The sequence below is a fragment of the Copidosoma floridanum genome, unplaced genomic scaffold (genome assembly GCF_036245765.1).
Source record: "Copidosoma floridanum isolate Cflo_tuat_1 unplaced genomic scaffold, Cflo_Japanese_pri ptg000009l, whole genome shotgun sequence".
Lineage (NCBI taxonomy): Eukaryota > Metazoa > Arthropoda > Insecta > Hymenoptera > Encyrtidae > Copidosoma > Copidosoma floridanum.
This window is the reverse complement of record NW_028321886.1, coordinates 7,855,990-7,875,320: the sequence shown is the minus strand read 5'-3', so window position 1 is coordinate 7,875,320 and position 19,331 is coordinate 7,855,990. Positions and strand designations below refer to the sequence as shown.

At 46.1% G+C, this 19,331-nt stretch overlaps 3 protein-coding genes across 4 annotated transcripts in view; 1 reads left to right on the top strand and 2 right to left on the bottom strand.

The window, feature by feature from the left end:
• Positions 1-9,139, bottom strand: part of Toll-6 (Toll-like receptor 6) — a 48,617-nt gene extending 39,478 nt beyond the window's left edge. For both annotated transcript variants that reach the window (XM_089589535.1, XM_014361253.2), the window contains exon 1: positions 5,046-9,139. In XM_089589535.1, coding sequence (XP_089445661.1) covers positions 5,069-8,830 — 3,762 coding nt within the window. In that variant the 5' untranslated portion in view covers positions 8,831-9,139 and the 3' untranslated portion in view covers positions 5,046-5,068. The remainder of the gene's footprint in view (positions 1-5,045) is intronic.
• A 5,604-nt stretch (positions 9,140-14,743) lies between these two features.
• Positions 14,744-16,086, bottom strand: RpLP2 (ribosomal protein LP2). Its single transcript, XM_014361259.2, has 4 exons — positions 15,979-16,086; positions 15,418-15,590; positions 15,247-15,342; positions 14,744-14,944 (listed from the first exon to the last, which is right to left on the bottom strand). Exons 2-4 carry the CDS (start codon positions 15,587-15,589, stop codon positions 14,874-14,876), a joined length of 339 nt encoding a protein of 112 aa, XP_014216745.1. The 5' UTR covers position 15,590; positions 15,979-16,086; the 3' UTR covers positions 14,744-14,873.
• A 361-nt stretch (positions 16,087-16,447) lies between these two features.
• On the top strand, positions 16,448-19,241 carry Ndc80 (kinetochore protein Ndc80). Its single transcript, XM_023391502.2, has 2 exons — positions 16,448-16,875; positions 16,956-19,241. The coding sequence occupies exons 1-2, from the start codon at positions 16,695-16,697 to the stop codon at positions 18,767-18,769; spliced, it is 1,995 nt and encodes a 664-aa protein (XP_023247270.2). The 5' UTR covers positions 16,448-16,694; the 3' UTR covers positions 18,770-19,241.
• The last annotated feature ends 90 nt before the right edge of the window (positions 19,242-19,331 follow it).

Genomic DNA, 19,331 nt, shown 5'->3' with positions numbered 1-19,331 from the left:
GTATATGTTGTACATTCGTATTCGGTCGCGATAGAGGGAGGAATTATCGGGTTTTAATGAAAATTTCGTATTTATCAGAGAGTGGGATCATATGCAAACGCCGAATCCCCGCCGAGGATGATTCAAGGGGAGCTTTGACGATTGGCTGTGCGGACTCGACTGATTTCTTTTTTTTTCTTTTTTTGTTCATAGGTATATAGCTGTGCGATGAAAGAGTCGGGTGGTTATTGCGATCCTTGATTATTATTTTCACATTTGGATTCGCTCGGTACTGGCGTTAGGGTATTTCGAATTTATCAAGGGATGCAGATGAAAATGCTTGTAGAGAAAAGAAAATCACAGATGAGCCTCGAAAATGTAAGATGCTTACTCGCTACACACAACAGTATATATAACGGTAAAAGCCTCGCCGACGCACCCTCGGCGTACAAATATTTTAGGTAGACACAGACGATCTGTGTACATGTATACTGGTGGGGAAAGAAAAAAGTTTCTTCCCTTCGGTATCTTTGGAAGAAAAAAGGGATGAACCTGTAAGACGGGGAGGAGTAAAGTCCCCTCGCGACTTTGCCGTCCCGAACGTAGTTAGATCATCATTATCGCGCGGGAGCGAAAATTAGGGACGCCGGCACCGCCGTGGTGTGAAAGGAGAAACTTACTTTCCCTAATACCCGCGGTGTGTGCCTGCGGACGGGAAAGGGGGAAAAAAAAAAATTGGCTTGACGCTAAGACAAGGGGAGGAGGAAAAGGTGCGACGACCCCGCACTGTACTTACAAAGGGGGGCTAACGAGTATTCCGTTTTGAGAGTCGAAGGGAATCCAATAATTTAAAAAGCTCAAGGGAGGCCCACGGAAAAGCTCCTCTTCTCCCGAGTCCGCGCTTTTGACGCGAGCAGTGGGTATCAGAGGAAATGAGAGAGACGGGCCGGAACGGAGCCAATCTCTCCGCGCTCTTGTTTCCGCGCCAGTTAATATTGCCGGGGTACCCCGGCGTCAATCAAAAGCCACTGGCTTCGCTCTATATCGATCATCCCCCCCTACCTTTTTTTCCATTCGAGATGAGCAGCCGCGATTTCGCCCTACGTGTGAGCCTCTCTCTCTCTTTCAATTTTCTTCTTTTCGCGGAGCAGCGGCTCCTTGGCTCTGATTTTCATACGTAAACCGGTTACGTGAGTTTACGCGGGCTTTGAATAATTTTCGGGAAACCACAGGCTTTCTCTTTTATTCAGCGGAGCTTGGAAAATTCTACTGCAATAGAACGAAAAAGGCATTTCTTCCGTGGTTCCTCAAAAATATCTTTCGAGACAACGAATAGATATAATTTATAGAGTCCCAGATAGTATGTAAATCGACCGAGTTGTTGATAAATTACGGGAAGAGATGGAGAGCAATCATAATTCCATCAGAGTTCACCAAAGGGAGAGAGGGGGGGGGAGACGAGTGGCATTTACTTCATCAAGATCCTTCGGCACCTCGTCCGTGGCGTGTAAAAGCTCGTTCTGCCCTCAATCTTCCTTTTGCACTGCAGTGGGTGTATAATGTACATATACCTATGTCGATGGTGGCGGGCTACTAATGGTCGACTTTTTCCTCCGCCGCGCTTCGTTGAACGGCCACTCGGCCAACTTGTTGATACTAGCGCGGGCCGATGTCGATCGGCTTGTTTTCGGGATCCGATCAAAGCGGACGGACGTTTTTCACTGTCCGTGTGCTTGCAGTATGCGCTTCGTTTGATCCGGTGGGTCGCTGCTGTTTTCTTTTGTCTCTTTCTCCTGGTGGTCGATTCTTTTTTTGTTTCGACCGTGCGATCCGTCAGAGAAACAAAGTGGCAACGTGAAATAAAAAGGCGTCATCAAGATACCAAACGAAACAAGTAGTAACATCAATGTACGGTCAGACCTGCGCAGTAAATTTTAACTGCATTCGGTTTGGTTTTTTTTTTTTTCTTGGTATTACTTGATTTTCATTAACAATTGTTAGCATAACGTCAACAAAAAGCTTGGCTGCATTTCTTACTCTGGCGAATTGATTGATGAAATGATACCCCTGAATTTTTGACAATACCGGGATCAGATGGATTTGCATTTTTTATCTTGAAATAGGATTTTACAAACAAGGCAAACGCTCTTGTATCCTATATGTTTAAAAACCGTTTGGTCGACGACTTTTAAGGATAATCCTTCTCAACGCTGTAACTCGAAAAATCATTTTAAACATACTGGAGTTGGGGGGGGGGAGATGATTCAACCTTTACGGAGACTCGCGCGTCTTTGCTAAGAGTCGACGTTTTCCATACATAATTACGTCGCCTGCGATTGTACGCATACATCTCTTTTTTCATGTTTTTTCCCCAACGAGCTTGCAGTAAACGCGAACCGGACGCATTCAGCGATGCAAATAATGAGTTTAGCTCGTGTGCGATGGTTTTTCGCTCTTCTTGGTTAAATTATGAAAAAAAAAGACATACACGCAAGCCCGCGTAAAAAAACTCAACGCCTCGGCGCATTATTCAAACCGCACGTGTAAGGACGCCGTCGCGAATTTTTAATGAACGCACGTCTCCGCCGCAAGCGCGGCCAGCGGCACTTCTTTTTCCCAAGACTCCGTGGGAGGTAAAAAAAAGGAAACGTTAAATTAAAGACGCCTCGCGACCACTTGGGGAGCGATTTTCTCCGCGGTAATTCAGAAGGTGTCGGCGAATGAAAAAAAAAAAAAGGGCAGCAGAGCTCACTAGCTTTGGGCATTATTTTTCCACTGCTGGCAGTAATGGTTTTTCCCTGTTCGCCTGTGGCTCTCCAGAGAGCCCGTGGGCATGCACGGCGTTTATTTTCAACCAGCACAACTCGGCTCCGTCATTTGCGGCCATTGTATCGGACGAGAAAGGAGCCCCGGCTATATTAATACGACTTTTTTAATTACGCCCTCATGAAATTCCATTTATTTACGCGCTTTTCCATTGACCCGTGTGGCCCAGCCGTGATGATGAGGCACAGTTGTCCTCGTGCAGCTGAAAAGCCAGGGCGTTTCTTTGGCGAATGGTGCATACACACAAAGCTCGAGCTCTATTCAAACGAGCCGCGCGCGTGGGGCTTCGATCGAAAGGACCGCAAACAATGGATGCTGGGCGCGTCAAAGTCCAAAACGGCATGGAGGCGAAAAAAGAAAAAAGTAGAGATAAAGGGAAGAAAAAGCTCGGGCTCGAGGGAAGAAAGCTTTGGGGGACTCTCGCGCTCTATTTGTTTCTCTTTTTTTTTGTCTCCGCGAGGAGCGTGACTATTTGGAAAAACAGGATGACGAGATGGCTAAGGACGTCTGCATGTCGTGGCGAGAAATGTGACGAGGAATGCGGTAATGAAGTCCGCGCGAGGGCGTGTATATATATATATCTTTCGTTCGCCTCTCTCTGCCCTTTCGCCCCTTGATTATTTGATTGTCCGTGACTACAGGAGAGATTCTACGGAAAATCATCCCCTCCCGGAATCATAAACATTTTCACTGTCGAGCCCTACTTTTGGGAACTGCAAACTATTTTACCGCAATCATATATACTTCAAAAATATGAAGTTGGAACAAAGAAATGGTTGTCACCCCTTGGAAAATAAAAAACCTTTGTCCCAAATGCGAGAAAAAAAGAAAAGCCATACAACCGTAAGTATTTTCAATTCCAGGGAACTGGTGAGCGTAATATTTTCGCGGAATTGCTCGCATATATACCAAATCACCTCGCTTCCGTGCTCATGGAAATTCTAGCTTCGGGGAATCTATATAGCTGCGTGCACGAACGTGAAGAGAGAGAGAGAGAGAGCCATTACGGAGGGATGATACGATACTGCTGCTGCTACACCGCCTACCTCCGGGCGTTTATTCGATTGTCTCATATTTCGATTGTTGAAGCCTCGCTAATGAAGTACCCGTGTACCCTCCCCCCCCTCTCTCTCTCCTTTGCTCGATGTGTGTGTATGTCTATCCGTACCAGCGCTCTTCGCGCGCTTCCGTTCGCTCGATTTTTCGCAATTATCCCTGCCGTGAATTTTTCAGATTCCACCCCCTCGGGCTGCTTTTTGTATAGCCCCCCCCCGGTCTCCTTCTTTCCTCCGTCGTTGCTTCAATTTTCCACTTTTCCCGAGAAAAGGCTCAAGGAAAATGCCACGGGTTTCACCCTCTCTCGAGGCATTCCTTATACTCAGGCCTGATTAAGCTGGCTTTCGAGAAAAAGTCAACACAAGCCGCTCAAGGGCCAGACCGACCTTTTTATATATACATATTACATACACACAGACACAATCGTCCCTTTGGCCGAGCGTTTTTTTTTTTTTTTGGGCAACAAAGCGCCGCCGGCGCGGAGACGCCGGGCAAAAGCAGTAAAGTGTCCCCGCGATGCCATTCCGTTCTGCTCGCGCGTGCGTTTTGTTTGGTCGAGTTTGGCTGGTGTGTGCGCCCAAGAGAGAGAGAGAGAACATCCAAGACGCCCACTGTCTCGTCCCCGTTGGCAGTACAATGCGTAATCTCGTCAAAGTGAAATCTCCGCGCGGCTCATGCTTTATGTATACGACGCGCAATAAAAGCGTATTACCTTGCAAATTGTATAGTCGCTCGCTCGATACGCACTTGCTCAAGGGTAAATAATATATATGTGTTGGGGAGTATCAAATTAATTTTTCAGCTTTACCGCGAGCCTATGCCTTACCCGAAGGAGCTGTTATTTCGAATATCGTTGGAACTTTGTTTTTGTCGCTGGGGTGTTTCGTTTCGTTTTGGGTGTTTGGTTAATATTATATGTTTGCTGTGATTCATCAAAATTTAATATTTATAGTTTTTTTTTTTTTTTTTTTTTTTTTTTTTTTTTTTGTACGACTCTACGTATTTGTTTTCTTTCGTATTCATTCACGCGAATTCATGTTGTTTACGTTTATTGCTGTTACGTCATATTTTTATATAATCAGAGTTTGGAGTAAAAAATGGCAATTTGGGTACTCGCTGTTTTCATGCAATACGATGCGCGTGTAAGTAAGAGAGAAAAAAAAAGTAAAGATCTGTACTCATACCTCGTGCACCGTCTGCACGTGTCTCACGCCCACAGGTGTTGGGGCGGTGGCGGCGGCGTGGGCAGCGAGGGTGGCCTCTCGAGCATCGGCGGGACGGGGGGCACCTCAGGCATGGCGAAGCGCAACTTCTGCCAAAAGAGCTTGTCGCCCCAGACGAGCACGGTGTGGGCGGCGATTCGTTTCTTCAGGTCGCCGTCCAGGTCGCGCGGACACACGCCCCCGACGAGTAGCAAAATGACATTCCTGCCCCGGCCCTTGAGCGCCTCCCTCAGCGCGGCCTTGAACTCGAACCTCGACCACTCGCCGTGCAAAAAGTTGCGCGACAGCACGAGTATGGTCCGCTTCGAGGAGTCGGCCGCCTCGGCCACTGCCTCGGCCACGCTCGCCCCGGCCCCGAGGTCCCTGTAGTGCAGGCACAGCCGGTAACTCGTCTCCAAGCCGGGCACCAGCACCCGGGACACGAACGCCTCGTCCACCGCCGAGTACGAGATGTACGCGTCGAACGGCTTCTCCCGCTCCTCGAAGGCCGCGGTCTTGTGACAGGCGCGCAACCCGCACCGGCTCACCGCCCAAGTCCTCAGGGCCCGGCGGTGCTTGAGTCCCGCGCACAGTAGCCCCGCCACGAGGACCCCCAGCAGTAGACACGTTGCCAGGAGCAGCAGTAGCGGCAGGTAGAGCTCGGACAACGGTCGGTTCGTCTCGAAGAGTACCGAGCCGACGCTGCTCAGGGCGGCACACGTCGACCCGTTGGCGGCCAATTGCAGCAGGGGCAGGCCGAGGCTGCACGTGGCGCGACTCCAATCATTGACCTTGTCCCTGTTGGGGCCCAGCCACTCGTGGACGAGCTCGAGGTAGGCGCACTCGCAGCGCCAGGGATTGCCCGCGAGGCTGATGTCGACGAGGTAGGGGTTGCGACCCAGCTCCCACAGGGCGAAGCTGGTCAGCCGGTTGCCGTCGAGGCGCAAGATCTCGAGGCCGCGGAGCGGCTGGAAGGTCGCGTTATCGATGTGGACGAGCCGGTTGTGCTGCAAGTAGAGCTCCCTGAGGGACTCGAGCGGGGCGAGTTCCATGCCATGGAGGGCCTCGATGCGGTTGTTCTCGAGGTGCAGCACGGCCAGCCGCTTCAGGCCGCTGAAGGTGAAGTTGCGAATGGACGTGACGCTGCTGTCGTTGGCGTACAAGATCTCGAGGTTCTTGCGGCCGATGAACGAGTGCGAGGTCAGCTCGCCGAGGTCGTTGCCGTCGAGGTAGAGCTCGGTCGCGTCCATGGGCACGCGGCCGGGCAGCTTTTTATACCCCGCGCTCGAGCAGTCGACCACGTTGGCCGACCAGGACTCGTCGTGGTAGCAGGTGCAGTTGTTGGGGCAGGTCATCTCGCAGTCGCACGCGTCAAAGTCGCAGCAGTGGCACAGGGCGAAGCAGTGGGCCACGTAGACGCAGAGGAACTGCGAGGGCCTGGCCTCGAGCAGGGGCACGAAGGATCGCTTGCGGTCGTACGGCAGACGGCAATAGACCGCCTCGAGATCCATGACCCGTGGGTGCTGGCGGAGAGCCAGATGGTTGATGCGTTGCAGCCACTCGGTCGTGCAGTCGCAGACAAAGGGATTGCCGCCGATGTAGAACTCGGGCAGTGGCCTCTCGGAAGCTACGGGCTCCAGTTGCAGGGCCGACAGCTCCATGCGGACTATCTGGTTGGCGTAGAGGTCGACGCGCGTTAAATTGCGCTTGGTGGCGAAAGTTTGGGGCTCGAGGGCGCTTATCTGGTTGTCGTTCAAGAAGAGCAGTTCTATGGAGTCGGGCACCGAGCGGGGGCTCAGTTTGGTCAGCCGGTTGAAGGAAGCGTCGAGGGTTTGCAGCCGCGAGGCCCCGGCGCTGGCTGTGCCCAGATCGGTTATGGCGTTCTTGTGAACGTCCAACCACTGGAGTTGGGCCGGCAGGTAGTTGTAGTCGAACTTTTCGATGGTGTTGTCCGACACGTTGAGCCAGAGTAGACTAGTGATGCCAGCGAACACGCCGTCTATGTCCGAGAGGAGGTTCGAGTCGAGTCTGATGGCCTGGAGCATCGGATTACCGCGGAACGCCACAGGGTCCAAGTATTCGATCTTGTTTTTGGCCAAGTTGAGTATCTGCAGGGCCGGCATTTCGGCCAGTACGTCGCGCGTCACGTTTCCGATTGCGTTGTTCATCAGTCGGAGCCCGTACAGGCCGCTCAAACCTTCAAAGTTGGCCCTCTCCAGGCTCGAGATGCGGTTCTCGCCGAGATCCAGCATCTTCAGGATACCCATGTCCCGAAGGGCACCTGGAACGACGTCCAGGCTGTTCCCGGACAACTGGAGGTCTTGGATGCTGGAACAATTCTTGAAGGCGTCGGGGTGTATGCCCTCGATGAGATTGTAATTCAACGCCAGTAGGGACAGGGCAAACAGCCCATTGAGCGACTGGGCGTCCAAGCGCTTCAGTCTGTTGTGCGAGAGCTCGAGCGTGTGCAGGTTACTCATAGGAGCGAAGGTGTCGGCTGGTATGTCTGTCAGCTCGTTGAATTTCAAACTTAGGATTTGCAGGGTGTACAGGTCCTTGAACATGAGTTCGTTTACGTGGGTCAGCTGGTTGAAGGACAAGTCGAGCACGATCAGGCGGATGAGGCCGGCAAACGTGCCCGAGTCCATCCCCGAGCTGGTCAGCACGTTCCTCGACAGGTCGAGCGCGACCAGCTGTTGCATGTTGGCCATGAGGTTGGGCGCGAGCACGGCCAGCGAGTTGTTCTGAAGTTTGAGTTCTTTGAGGGACGTGGCTGCATCCCGGAAGACGTCGGCCGGGAGGGCCACGATCCTGTTGTCCGAGAGGTCCAGGCTGCGCAGGGAACGCAGTCCGTAGAAGGCCTCGTCGGCGACCACGGCTATCCCGTTGCCGGCCAGGTTGAGCGCCGACAATCGCCTCAGGGACGAAAAGACCCGGGAGCCCAGGGTCGACACGCGGTTCAGCGACACGTCCAAGGTGCGCAGGTCCAACGGGCATCCCTGCTGCTGTTGCTGAGAGTAGTCCAGTCTCCGGGGCTTTCTGCTCTCCTGCTGGTTGTACTGGCCAAAGTCAAGCTCACCTAGATCCTCCAGGAGGTTGTTTGACAGGTTGAGCGTGACCAGATTGGCGAGCGGACAAAAGACGTGCCTGGGTACCTGCCAGACGTTGTTGAAGGACAGGTCGAGCTTCTCCAGCTGCGCCCCCGCTTCAAAAGCCGAGCCCTCGAGTTCCAGGGGCGCCAGCTTGGTCCGCTGGCGGCGTGGGTCGACCGCGCTGACCTGACCGGCGTCCGTGCGGATGGTCAAGTTGCGGAGATCTCGCAGTCCGGTGAGCGCCCTCGCGGCGAGCTTACCCAGCCTACAGCCGAGCACGCGGACGGCCCTCAGACGCCAGAGGTGCCCGAGCTCCTCGATGCTCAAGCTACTCCGCCTGTCCTCCTTGGCCTGGTATCTCTTCTGCTCGGCTCCCTCGTCGCCAATGTCATCCTCACCGTCGAGGCACACCACAGTTAGCGACGTCAAAGCGTCGCCGGGTATCTCGCTAAAGTTGACCCGCTGAGCCGGCAAAAGGGCCGGCTCCCTCTGGAGACACACGAGACTACCCTCGCTCGTCTGCTGTTGTTGCGGCTGCTGTGGTGACTCCCACCTGCAGTGCTGCGTCACTCTGAGCGAAGGCGCTCCCGGTACTGTTGGCACTGTGCTACCACTGCCACTGGCCGTCGTCGCCGACATGCAGACAACGACCAGCGCGACGAGGGCGAGTTTCATGGTGTGATTCAAGGCTCCTCGTTGAAATAGAACTCGAAAACGTTTACGCGCCGGCCGATGGCATCTAGGACCCCAGCAGTGACAGACGACGCAGGTATAGGACCAAAAAAGAGGGAGGAGTCGAAGAAGAAAAACGAAGAGGAAAGTAAAAAAAAAAAAAAAAAAGAAAAAAAAAAAGAGTTCAACGATCACGTCGACGCGCTGACGGACAACCGCGCTCTCGTACCACGCGCCCTGAGCTCGTTCCCCGTGTCGGTGCGGGTATCTCCGGGCGTTAACATCCTGCTGTCCGGTGGTTATACCCTCCTCCTCCTCCTCGTTTCCCCCCCCTGCCGCGTTATCGCGCCGCAAAGCTTGTGTCACGCTGATTCCTCTCTCTCTCTCTCTCTTCCAAAACTCCCCTTTTTCCGTGTCCGATCCTCTCAGCGGGATTAGCGATGGTTACGAACGTACACCCGGCTAATCCTTTTTGCTCGATGCTCGTTCACTTGCGCCACGTACGAGCCGACTCCCTTTTATGTTCCCGAGCCTCGCAAGTATAAGGGATATTGGATTAGATCATACATAGGCGTTTCTCGCGTGCACTCGTGGAAAACAGATAAACGACAACCGGCATATATGCTCCTGATGTTTATCTTCGAGCACCTTTTTGTACGTATCGTCAAGCCGGTGTGAGTTTAAATTAAAAAAAAAATCGTCCAACCGCACAACAACGTCAACAGAGTTCGTTCGGAGCGAGGGATGTGGGCGGCGTAACTTACACGTACGCGCGACAGGGCATAGGATACAGAGACAAAGTGTGCACCGAGGGAGCGTGGCGAGCTGGTGAGCAAGTACGAGGACCGTGGTGCGTTGGACTCGGTAGTCCGCGCGAGACTGACGGGAGGAGGCGCGCCGGGCGCGCGACTGCAACGGGACTATACCACCGTGTGCCGCGTATCCGTGTATATAATACGTGACTTTCAACCCCCTCCCTCTAGGCGACTGGCGCGCGCATACGTATATATACATACATCGGTAGGGTGGTAGGGTTCGACGGGCGGCCAAACCCCCCCTTCTTCCTTCAGCTGCAGGGTGTAGATATACACAACTACTACCCTTCCCACAGGAGTAGTGTGCGAGAGTCTCTAACTTTACGCAGCAGCCACCGCCAATCGCCTTCTCATCGGCTACCTCCTGCTTTCTTTTTTTTTTTTTTTTCTACGTTATCTGCGTACGCCTTCACATTTATACCTACGTGGTGATGAGAGAAAAAAAAAAGTTCTTCTTTCGGACTTTGAGGTGTACGCGCGATATAGAGCGCGAGTTAAGGGTTGTTTTTCACTGTGTGGCGCTTTTGTTTGATTTGAGTTGAGCAAAGAAAAAAAAAAAATGGTTTTTTCCCCCGCAACTCTTCGTTCATTGGCTTTTTCTTATTTGCCAGTGCGCAATAACCCGTGACCTTTTTTTTTTGTGTTCTTTCGTTGTTTGTACGTACACGTGCAATAACGCGCCTGTACAATTACCGTAGCCTCGCAAATAACGCTGCTATGCGCAATTTCGCCGCTATTGTAACGCCCGGACTGTAAATATTTGAGCTCCGCGCGACTGTATGGGAGAGTTGGGGTTTGTTTCTCGTGGGTCCATGTGTTGTTTTTCTTTTCTGGGAAAATAATTCTGTTCGATTTTTGGGTTTTCTCAATTAAAAAAAATATACATATATATATTTATAAACGTGCATGCGGGGAAAACTAAATAATCTTTCACGTTTTTGTTTTTTTTTAGTAAGGGTATTGTACGCCGATTCTCCTTTTTGATTTTTTTGGGATCAGAGTTTTTTTTTTTATAGATTACAAGAAATGAGCCATGAGAGGAGATGGGAGTTTTTAGTAATCGCATCAATAGCGTGCAGGGGGTTGAGAAAGGTTAACTATTTTTATAGGTATTGTAACCAAATTCGGCACTTGTATTGTTTCGAACAAATAAAATTTTTCGTTTAATGTATACTCGTAAGAAAATCCAATAATATTATACGCTTTCGTGTACCCATATTAATTTCTACGTTTACTCATCCACTCTCGTTGGTTAATTAATTCATATTAATTATTATTGATAATTATTGTACGTTTCAATTTGGGGTAAAAAAAAAAAAAAAGTTTTCAGTTTCATTTCAAGTGAAGAATGTGCGCATATTTCCAATTAAATACACACAGCGGCTCGTCAAATCGGTATTTATTTTATTGAAAAAGAATCGTTCACTTTCGAGCTTCCAAGAAAAAAATAAAAAAATAAAAAAAATGGAGCAAAAATCAAGAGCTATCCAAGAGAATGAGTTATAAAGAAAAAAAAAGAAAAAAGAATAGTCCATCACTTGGCACTTGAGGTAAGCGTTACACACAGCTTCGAGCAATCAAAACTACAACTCATCCTCTCTCCCCAACCGAAACGCATTCATATAAGTGAGCACTTGGACATAAGACACGCGCTGCCGTGCACTGTGGTTCTGCATTGTACAGTTCACGTACCTACTTTTTTTTTCCCATCTCAATATATTATGTACTTGCACACAGTCACAAAACAGCCCCCTTGACGTCACACGTGCCCTTCTCCTTACCCCTCGTGTACGCAAATTCGTTCAACCTTTTTCGAACGCACGTACACGTACAATAAACTGGTACTTGAAATTAAAAGAAAAAAAAAAAAAAAAAAAAAAAACTACAGCTCACCTTGATTATTCCCAGTCCTACCCCTCCCAGCATGCAAATGTCCTTCCTCCGTCACACGCGTGCGATAACCTCTGTTCTCCGGTCGCTTAGCACATCCATCCCGTCTCTCCTCCCCTATTTTGTATACACGTATAACTGCACGAATGGGTTCGCCTCCTCTCTGGCTTTGCTCCTCTTCTTATTTGCAAGTACACACGCGGGAAAGTACGAGCGCGATGCGATTATGCAGACGATGGAATAATGAAGTGCGCGGCTGAAGAGAACCGACCCCCCCCCTCCCGTCGCCTGTGTACCCATCGCTTCTGTCTCATCTCCCCCCACGTACTACTTGTATACGGATTACCGATCAATTCGATGCTGTAAGTGCGTACGAGTGCACTCGTACATATATGTACATGTAACTTTGTCACCGAGACTCCGACCGCGACAAGATCGCTTTACATGTATAACATGTACGAGTGCCGCTCTTTCTACGATTATACTTATACGTACGTGGGTAACGATTGAGTTATCCTTTTTTTTTTTTTTTTTTTTTTTTTTTTTTTTTGAAGAAAAAATGGCACCCTGCCGATTGAAAATGTGTACAATGTCGTGGATTTTGGAAATGAAAACAAAAAGACCGCGAAATCCAGAGTACCGGTGCAAAACAATTACAAAGTCCATCTGTGTGATTTTCGACGTTTACTTTCCGCGGACGGGGGAGGGTAATTCTTTCACCCTCACGCACCACATAACTACAGCAACTGGCCGGCGGTTCATAAATTTTTGTTGCTTAGGTATACATGTTTGTTTGATGTTGATCCTCCGCTGACCCACGGTGAATTATCGCGTCGCTCCTGTGCACCGCAACTCTTTAACGGGTGCGCGCTCATAGTACGCGTGTGTATAATATATAAATAATCCGCGTGGACTTTATCAGCAACGCGTTGCGTAAAATGTGCACTTTAATTATCTGTTTTTGCCACGACAGCGTATATACATGGTATATAAATGGTCGACGCGGAAAATTACGTATTTTTTTTTTTCCAATGTCCCATGCTAATTGATTAAACAAAAAAAGTTGACATTTATTTTCAAATCATACAAAAGGTATACCGAAGATGGCGATACATATACGTATACACGTAAACGTTGAATCACAACTGTTTTTAACGTGACTTTGGCGGGATCGAGTTTGTAATAACTTTTTCCTCATCAGCCGTGTGGTAACTATATATATTATGTACTTTGCAAGGATGTCCCAAACATTTGGTAAGCGCCAACAGCCGATGTAACACGCCTTTCAAAAGATCTTGAGCGGAAACTTCAAGTGCAGAGCGGTGGGAAACCGCGGGGGAACTAAATTTTCTTCGTTTACACGCATACAGGTATACTATGCGTGTACTACCAAAATTCAAGTTTTCGTCCAAAATTTGCGCAACGCCTCGTTAGTTTTCTGCAACTGACGTGTGTACACGCACATAACTTTCATCACGCGAGTAAGTTTTGTTATCTCCCTCTTGGTCCCTTTTAATTACAATATACTAAAGATTAATTTTGACCACCAGCTGGAAGGCAACTACTTTCGATTAGAAACAAAATTAAGTTACGTAAAAATGACCCACATCTCGTCCAAACGGACAAACGATTCGAGTGGACCGGTATATCAATTTCAAAGAGGATGCGAAAAAACCGTCTACAGAAACACTCGGAAAGACAGAAAAGCACCAAACACGAGCGGAGAAAGGAAAAAGCCCATTACATGAAACATTCACGCGGCACTCGCGAGAGAGAGGGGAGCAAAAGTACGAAATCAAACATTCACGCAGTCAGCGACGGGTCTCCTCTCGACGCACGTTACGTTCTTTTCCACCCTTGCGTTAAAAGCATTACATCCGCCCCCTATACTCCGGATACACCCGAGGCCTATAAAGCTCAAAGTCCCCTTGTTTGCACTCGCATATGCATGCGCCTATTATTCTCTACAAAATGCCTACGCACCTACCCAGGAGGACGTCCATCCTTCCCATGTAGCTTTAAAAAACAAAAGGGGGCAAAAAAAGCTCGCTCCATCAATTTTTTAACGGCCCAAAGCTCCCGCAGGACTTTCGACTGGGCGTGCGTGTATCTTTCTTCCCCTTTCGCTCCTTTGTCGCGCGAGACGTCCAAACGAAGGCTCTTTTATAAGTATGTGCCCCCACTTGTGTCAATCGTTATGCGTGGCTCGTGCCACTTTTGGCTCCCTTCCTTTATAGGGTACAACACCGCTGGATGGCCGGACCTTGCGCATAAAAGTCCTTTGCATGCGACTCGCGTATACGCGCACCCCAAGCCTTCCCTGCAGCACGTGACATATAGCTACTAGGTACTATCGAACTATATAGGGGTGTACCACTGACTAATTTATTTTTCCATCAAACTTTTAAACGAGGCTGTTCGCATAATATATGCTCATCTGGCGTTATTCCCGGTGAGAGTGATCGATGCCCACGGAAGCTTAAAAACATCGCTCGTCGAGTGTGCTGATACTTACTACTTATTTCCACGTCGTGCAGTATATGTATGACATGGCGTTCGTGAATAAGTAGCTCTTTCGACGTGACCACTTGAAGCTGAATTTATCATGAGTCAGTGGAATTTACGAGACGCAAGTGTGTACATAGGCTTTAGAGTTACTGCTTTGATCTGAATAATGTGGATTGCCCAACAAATCGTGGGCTAATTTATCTTTTTTCCCCCCCGGTCTAAGTTACTCGGGCTTTGCGCGATTATTCTTTTGCTGAATATTTAATATTTTAATTTAATTAGTTTAGGGTAGCTGAACATACAGCTTACTGTATTAAGTTTTCTCTCAATTAGTACTTTTACCGAACGAACCGATCAAAGAAAATTCATTCGGATGTTAAAATATGCATATTAAACAAGTACCCATAGAGAAACGATCGTGAGAAGCGCGTATCAAGTAATTAGATTGATAGGAATGTAGATAAAACTATTAACAAAATCCATTTGGGGGGCAAATATACGAACAAAATAAAATACACAAATGGCAAAAACTTTCGTATCAACAGTCGATAAGCATCAAAATTTTTGTCGATACATCTGGAAAAATGGTAAATAGAGTAACGGACGCGATCTCGAGACCCCGGGGTGAAAGAATCACATGGTACTTACTTGGTAATATTCAATAAGCTTCAATCTAGCATGTGAAGATAAAAAATTAAGACAATTTTTCCGATTTTTTTTTGGAGCATTTATTTATCAGCGGCAATGCACTGTCACTCATAAAATATTTGTAAAAAAACATTCACACTGCAGCATTGTTACACCGCTAACAAATAAAGGCCGATTTTGGAAATTTAATCAAAGAGACCAAAGCCCATGTCTTCATCTTCAGACTCAGACTCTTCTTTGGCAGGTTTCTTCTCTTCTGAAACATTAAAAAACACATCTTCATTAATATATTGTTCATAAAAAAAGTGGAATTTTTTCAAGAAAAAAAATTAATGCATCAGCAATAAAATTCACAGCACAACGACTCAGTCGAAAGATGGTAATTATTGAAACATCATTTAGTTTACTTTAAATCATGATATATACTATCTTACTTTCTATCATAATTGTCTATGTTGCAATGCTTGAGGTAAAATGAACAGCTCCTCATAATCATTACACGGATATTCTATAATCTACAGCACTGAAACAAAATAAAAGAAAGTAAAACAAACATACCTTTCTTTTCTTCAGCAGCAGGAGCAGCACCTCCGGCAGCAGCAGCCGCTGGAGCAGCACCACCACCAGCTGGCATCGAGCTGAGCTTCTCTCGGCCTGTAAGTTACAAATAATTAATGAACTCCTCAGAGCATCACAGAAAAATAATACAACATTAAAACGAGCGTATACCTTCAGCAATCACCTCCTCGATGTTTTTGCCATTGAGCTGAGAGATGACTTTGCTCAGCTTTTCGGAATCAACTTCGATACCGACGGACGAAAGTATCTTCTCGATGTCAGAGCTGTTGGGGGAGGTTTTGCCTCCGAGGATGGCCAAAAGGTAAGCTGCCACGTAACGCATTCTGAATTGATGAAACAGAAAAAATCACAAAAACAACAGTGATTAGGTTATGTGTTAAACTGTACACACACGTGTGAAAAAACCGGGTAAATTATATTATGTAAAATATGTTATCAGTTAGAAATTAACCATCACAGCGCATCAGTCGAAAGATGGTGATAATTGCAATCATCATTGTAATCACTAATTTAGATTCGATATAGCAAAGTAAAGAACGGTCAACAATAATACGACGCGCGAAACGTAGTGAACGAGTAGTCGCAACAATCCATTTCTTGCTCCACTACTTTTTTGCAATCTACTTTGAATGTCCATGATATTTGCACTTTAAATCGTTGGCCAAATATTGAAGCACGTATTTTTCTAATTAATTATCTAAATTAACTTACTTTTAAGTCTAGCCTGGTCTAGCTGACACGAAACGTGTGTGTGTGTTGCTCACCACAAATTGAGACTGACCGACTTTGTTCGATGCTAGAACGCAAAGAAGTAGAGAATTGGCTGTTTCAGTACTGACAACACAAAGTGAGAGCCAACTTTTATAGAAGAGTGGGGGGCATTTTTAAAGCAGGGGGGAAAGAGGTGCTTGATATTTAGCATTATTGTAGCTTCAATTTTTGCCATTAAATATATTATCTTCATTTATGATTAAAAAATTGGCTTATGCAGGCAAAACTATAAAAATTACATTTTTTGCTAAGAAAGTTATTCGAATCAAATTATATGTTTAAACACGCCGCTAACTTGCATTGGTACGACTGGTCCTGCAACATGATATGTATATTTGTATATATCATAGACACATACCATACACGTGTGATGGCGTGACGGTTGATTTGTTGTCGGTTTTAAGGGGGCTGTACCGCTGTAGAGCCTGAAGCGCGAGAGATGTGAGACGCCACAGATATATACATATTTATTTATGTATCAGACAAGTAAAAATAAAAATTGTGCTTTCATACACACACATGTTCTCTTATAGGCACGCAATCTGCGAACTTCACTTTACGTGGACATACTTCATTTGAAAAAGTAGCGTTTTTCTTTAAAATTCCTAACCTTATATCCACGTAATTACGTGGATTTGGTGCGAATAGACACAGCGATGCGAAAAAGCTCAAATCCCGGTACCAGGTTCTCATCCCAGGAGACTGACAGGAACTCCGTCAGGATGGATCCTTCCAGACGAACAACCGAGTCCATGATACCTAAGCCCAAGATGATGCGCAGCTCCTCGAGCGACAGACTCAGTGGTATGAGAAAATCCAATTTGAGGCCTACTACTGGTAAGTTTTGATTTTATTTAGTACAAGTGTAGCTGCAGGACATCAACAACGCAGTCCTAAGGATTCACTACTCATTTTAGGAGCAAAAACATCCCTTGGACAGTACACAACAGCCTCATCTATGGTCTCTCCTATGCCCAGCAGTCGCTATACTCACACGATTGAAAAGTCAGGCAGGGCTTCTAATGTCGATCCGTCTAATCTAGCTTCTAAAGGATACATAACACCAATGGCTAGTGGGTCTAGGCATACAGGAACGGCAGGCGATAATAGAAACGTCAGAGCGTCGTCTGCCGAGAGGGCTAGCGCTCTCGTTCCAAAAGGTCCCAAAAAAGACAACAGGCCACTCAGCGACAAGAATTATCAAAACGAAATGTTGAACAAAATTGACAACTACTTTCATTCTATTGGTCAGAGTACTATTTTAAACAGCAATGGAAGCTTAAAGCCTCTCACTTTGAAAATATTCATTGATGCTACTAATCTTCTGGTGAAGCTCCTTGATATAAAACAGTCTCTGAGCAGTGCTAATTACATTGAAGAAATACCCAAAATAGCTAAAAAACTTCACTACCCAGGATCAATGAATAAATCCTGGCTCAAAACTGCCAATACACCGCACTCTTGGCCTCAAGCCATTGGATGGATCAGCTGGCTTGTCGAGTTATGTGAGGTCAAGGACGTAGCTAGTGAAATTTTTACTTTGGAAAGGTTGCCAGTTATAGGACAGTCTGAGGAAGAAAAGGAAAACCGCAGAAGTATTTTTCTTTCCATGATTAAGTGTTACAAGGCCTGGAATGAGGAAAAGCCTGAAGAAGAAGATAGAATTTTACATCAATTTTTCAGAGACGAAGCTGAAAGGAGAGGGGTCAGTGATGAAAAGTACGAAGAAATCAATGCAGAGTATGAGAAAGCTCAGGAAAATTTGAAAATAGAGCAGGCTCAAACTGATAAAGTGAATGAGGAAGTGAGCGAGTTGCAGCAAATTTTGGTAAATTTAAAAAGCGACAGGATTAAGCAGCAAGAACAAATCGCAGAACGACAAATTTACATTGACAAAACAAAAAAGGATATTGACAATCTCGCCAAAGAAGCAGTCAAGTTTAGCAAAGATGTTGAAAAATTGGAAGCTGCCAAGGAAGAATTGAGAAACGCCATAAAGCATCAACCCATGTCTGTTGTACAGCGTGATGAAATTGTCAAGACCTGCACCGAACAGCAGACATACATACAAAATTTCGACGCTCATCTTGAAGAAATAAAAAAAGAGGCATACTCGTTGGACATCCGCCTTGTGTCGTCAAAGACGAATCTCGAGAAAGCTATACTGGCCTATAATCAATCTCTTTTTTTGCAACTTTCTGATAGTAAAACAAATATTGACGAACTACTGATGCCAGAAAACGGAATTTGCAAAGCAGACTTTATGGGCAGATTGGAGGAAAAGAAAGCATTGATGAATAACTACATGCAGGAATGCAGCAGAGAGTTACTAAAGAGTAGAAATATGCTTGAATCGTATGGCAGAGAAAAAGAGACGATGAAGGCAAAAAAAGATGTCTTATCGGAGAAGGTTGAGAAAAAAAAGGCTACAGACGAGAAGAAAAAGCAAGATTTTAGAACAAAAGAAGGTAAAAAACGCGAAGAGATCAAGAAACTGCAAACCAACATTGATGAACTGTCCGAACAGATTCTCAAAATGACAAACGAAATGGATACATTGAATCAACAATTAACAATTTGTGCTGAAAAGAAAGAAGCTGTGATGAAACAGAAGGCATATTTAAAAGATTATGTGAAACCGTTTTTAGACCAAATGATTGATATCCTTGATGAAAACCAAAGCGAACTATGTAAAATATTGGAAAGTTATGAAAAAGATATAAGTTTTTGAGTAACTGTTTTGAACCAATCTTGGATTTTCAATAATTATCGATTTTTATATTGTAATTATCCGTTGTGCTTTGTCTCTGGGTTAGATGATAAAGGACTTGTACCCACTGACTCTAGGTTCAAGTTGCAATGTTTATACTGATATGCATGTACGTAAAATCTAAGTGAAATATACGTGTAATATAGTTATATGTGTAACAAAAGTGAATGTTTTGTAAATTATTTCATTTGTACTTTTTTAAAATATAACTTTAAGGAATTGTTGTATTCCTTTATGGATTTTATAAGGCAAAGCCTGGTCAAGTGCATTTATAAATAAAATATAATGTGAATCTTGTATGATCAAAATTTTTTAAAATAAAAATTGTCTTTTTATGTACATTACAAAAAACCAACTATTGTATAAACTTTTCGGACATCGCACGAAGACGTGACTTTGTTCAAAACTAAACGCGTAGCCTTTGATATTTAAAAGAATTTTTATTTAAAAACTAAGCTTAAAAAATTTATAAACAATAAAAATTTCATTAGTCAATATATGTACATTTTTTCAACATCCTTAA

Coding starts and splice junctions, on each gene's coding strand:
- Ndc80 (XM_023391502.2), top strand. CDS start 16,695: ATGCGAAAAAGCTCAAATCCCGGTACCAGGTTCTCATCCCAGGAGACT. Junction 16,876..16,955: donor CAATTTGAGGCCTACTACTG/GTAAGTTTTGAT, acceptor TACTCATTTTAG/GAGCAAAAACATCCCTTGGA.
- RpLP2 (XM_014361259.2), bottom strand. CDS start 15,589: ATGCGTTACGTGGCAGCTTACCTTTTGGCCATCCTCGGAGGCAAAACC. Junction 15,343..15,417: donor CGAGGAGGTGATTGCTGAAG/GTATACGCTCGT, acceptor TGTAACTTACAG/GCCGAGAGAAGCTCAGCTCG. Junction 14,945..15,246: donor TGCTGCTGAAGAAAAGAAAG/GTATGTTTGTTT, acceptor TTAATGTTTCAG/AAGAGAAGAAACCTGCCAAA.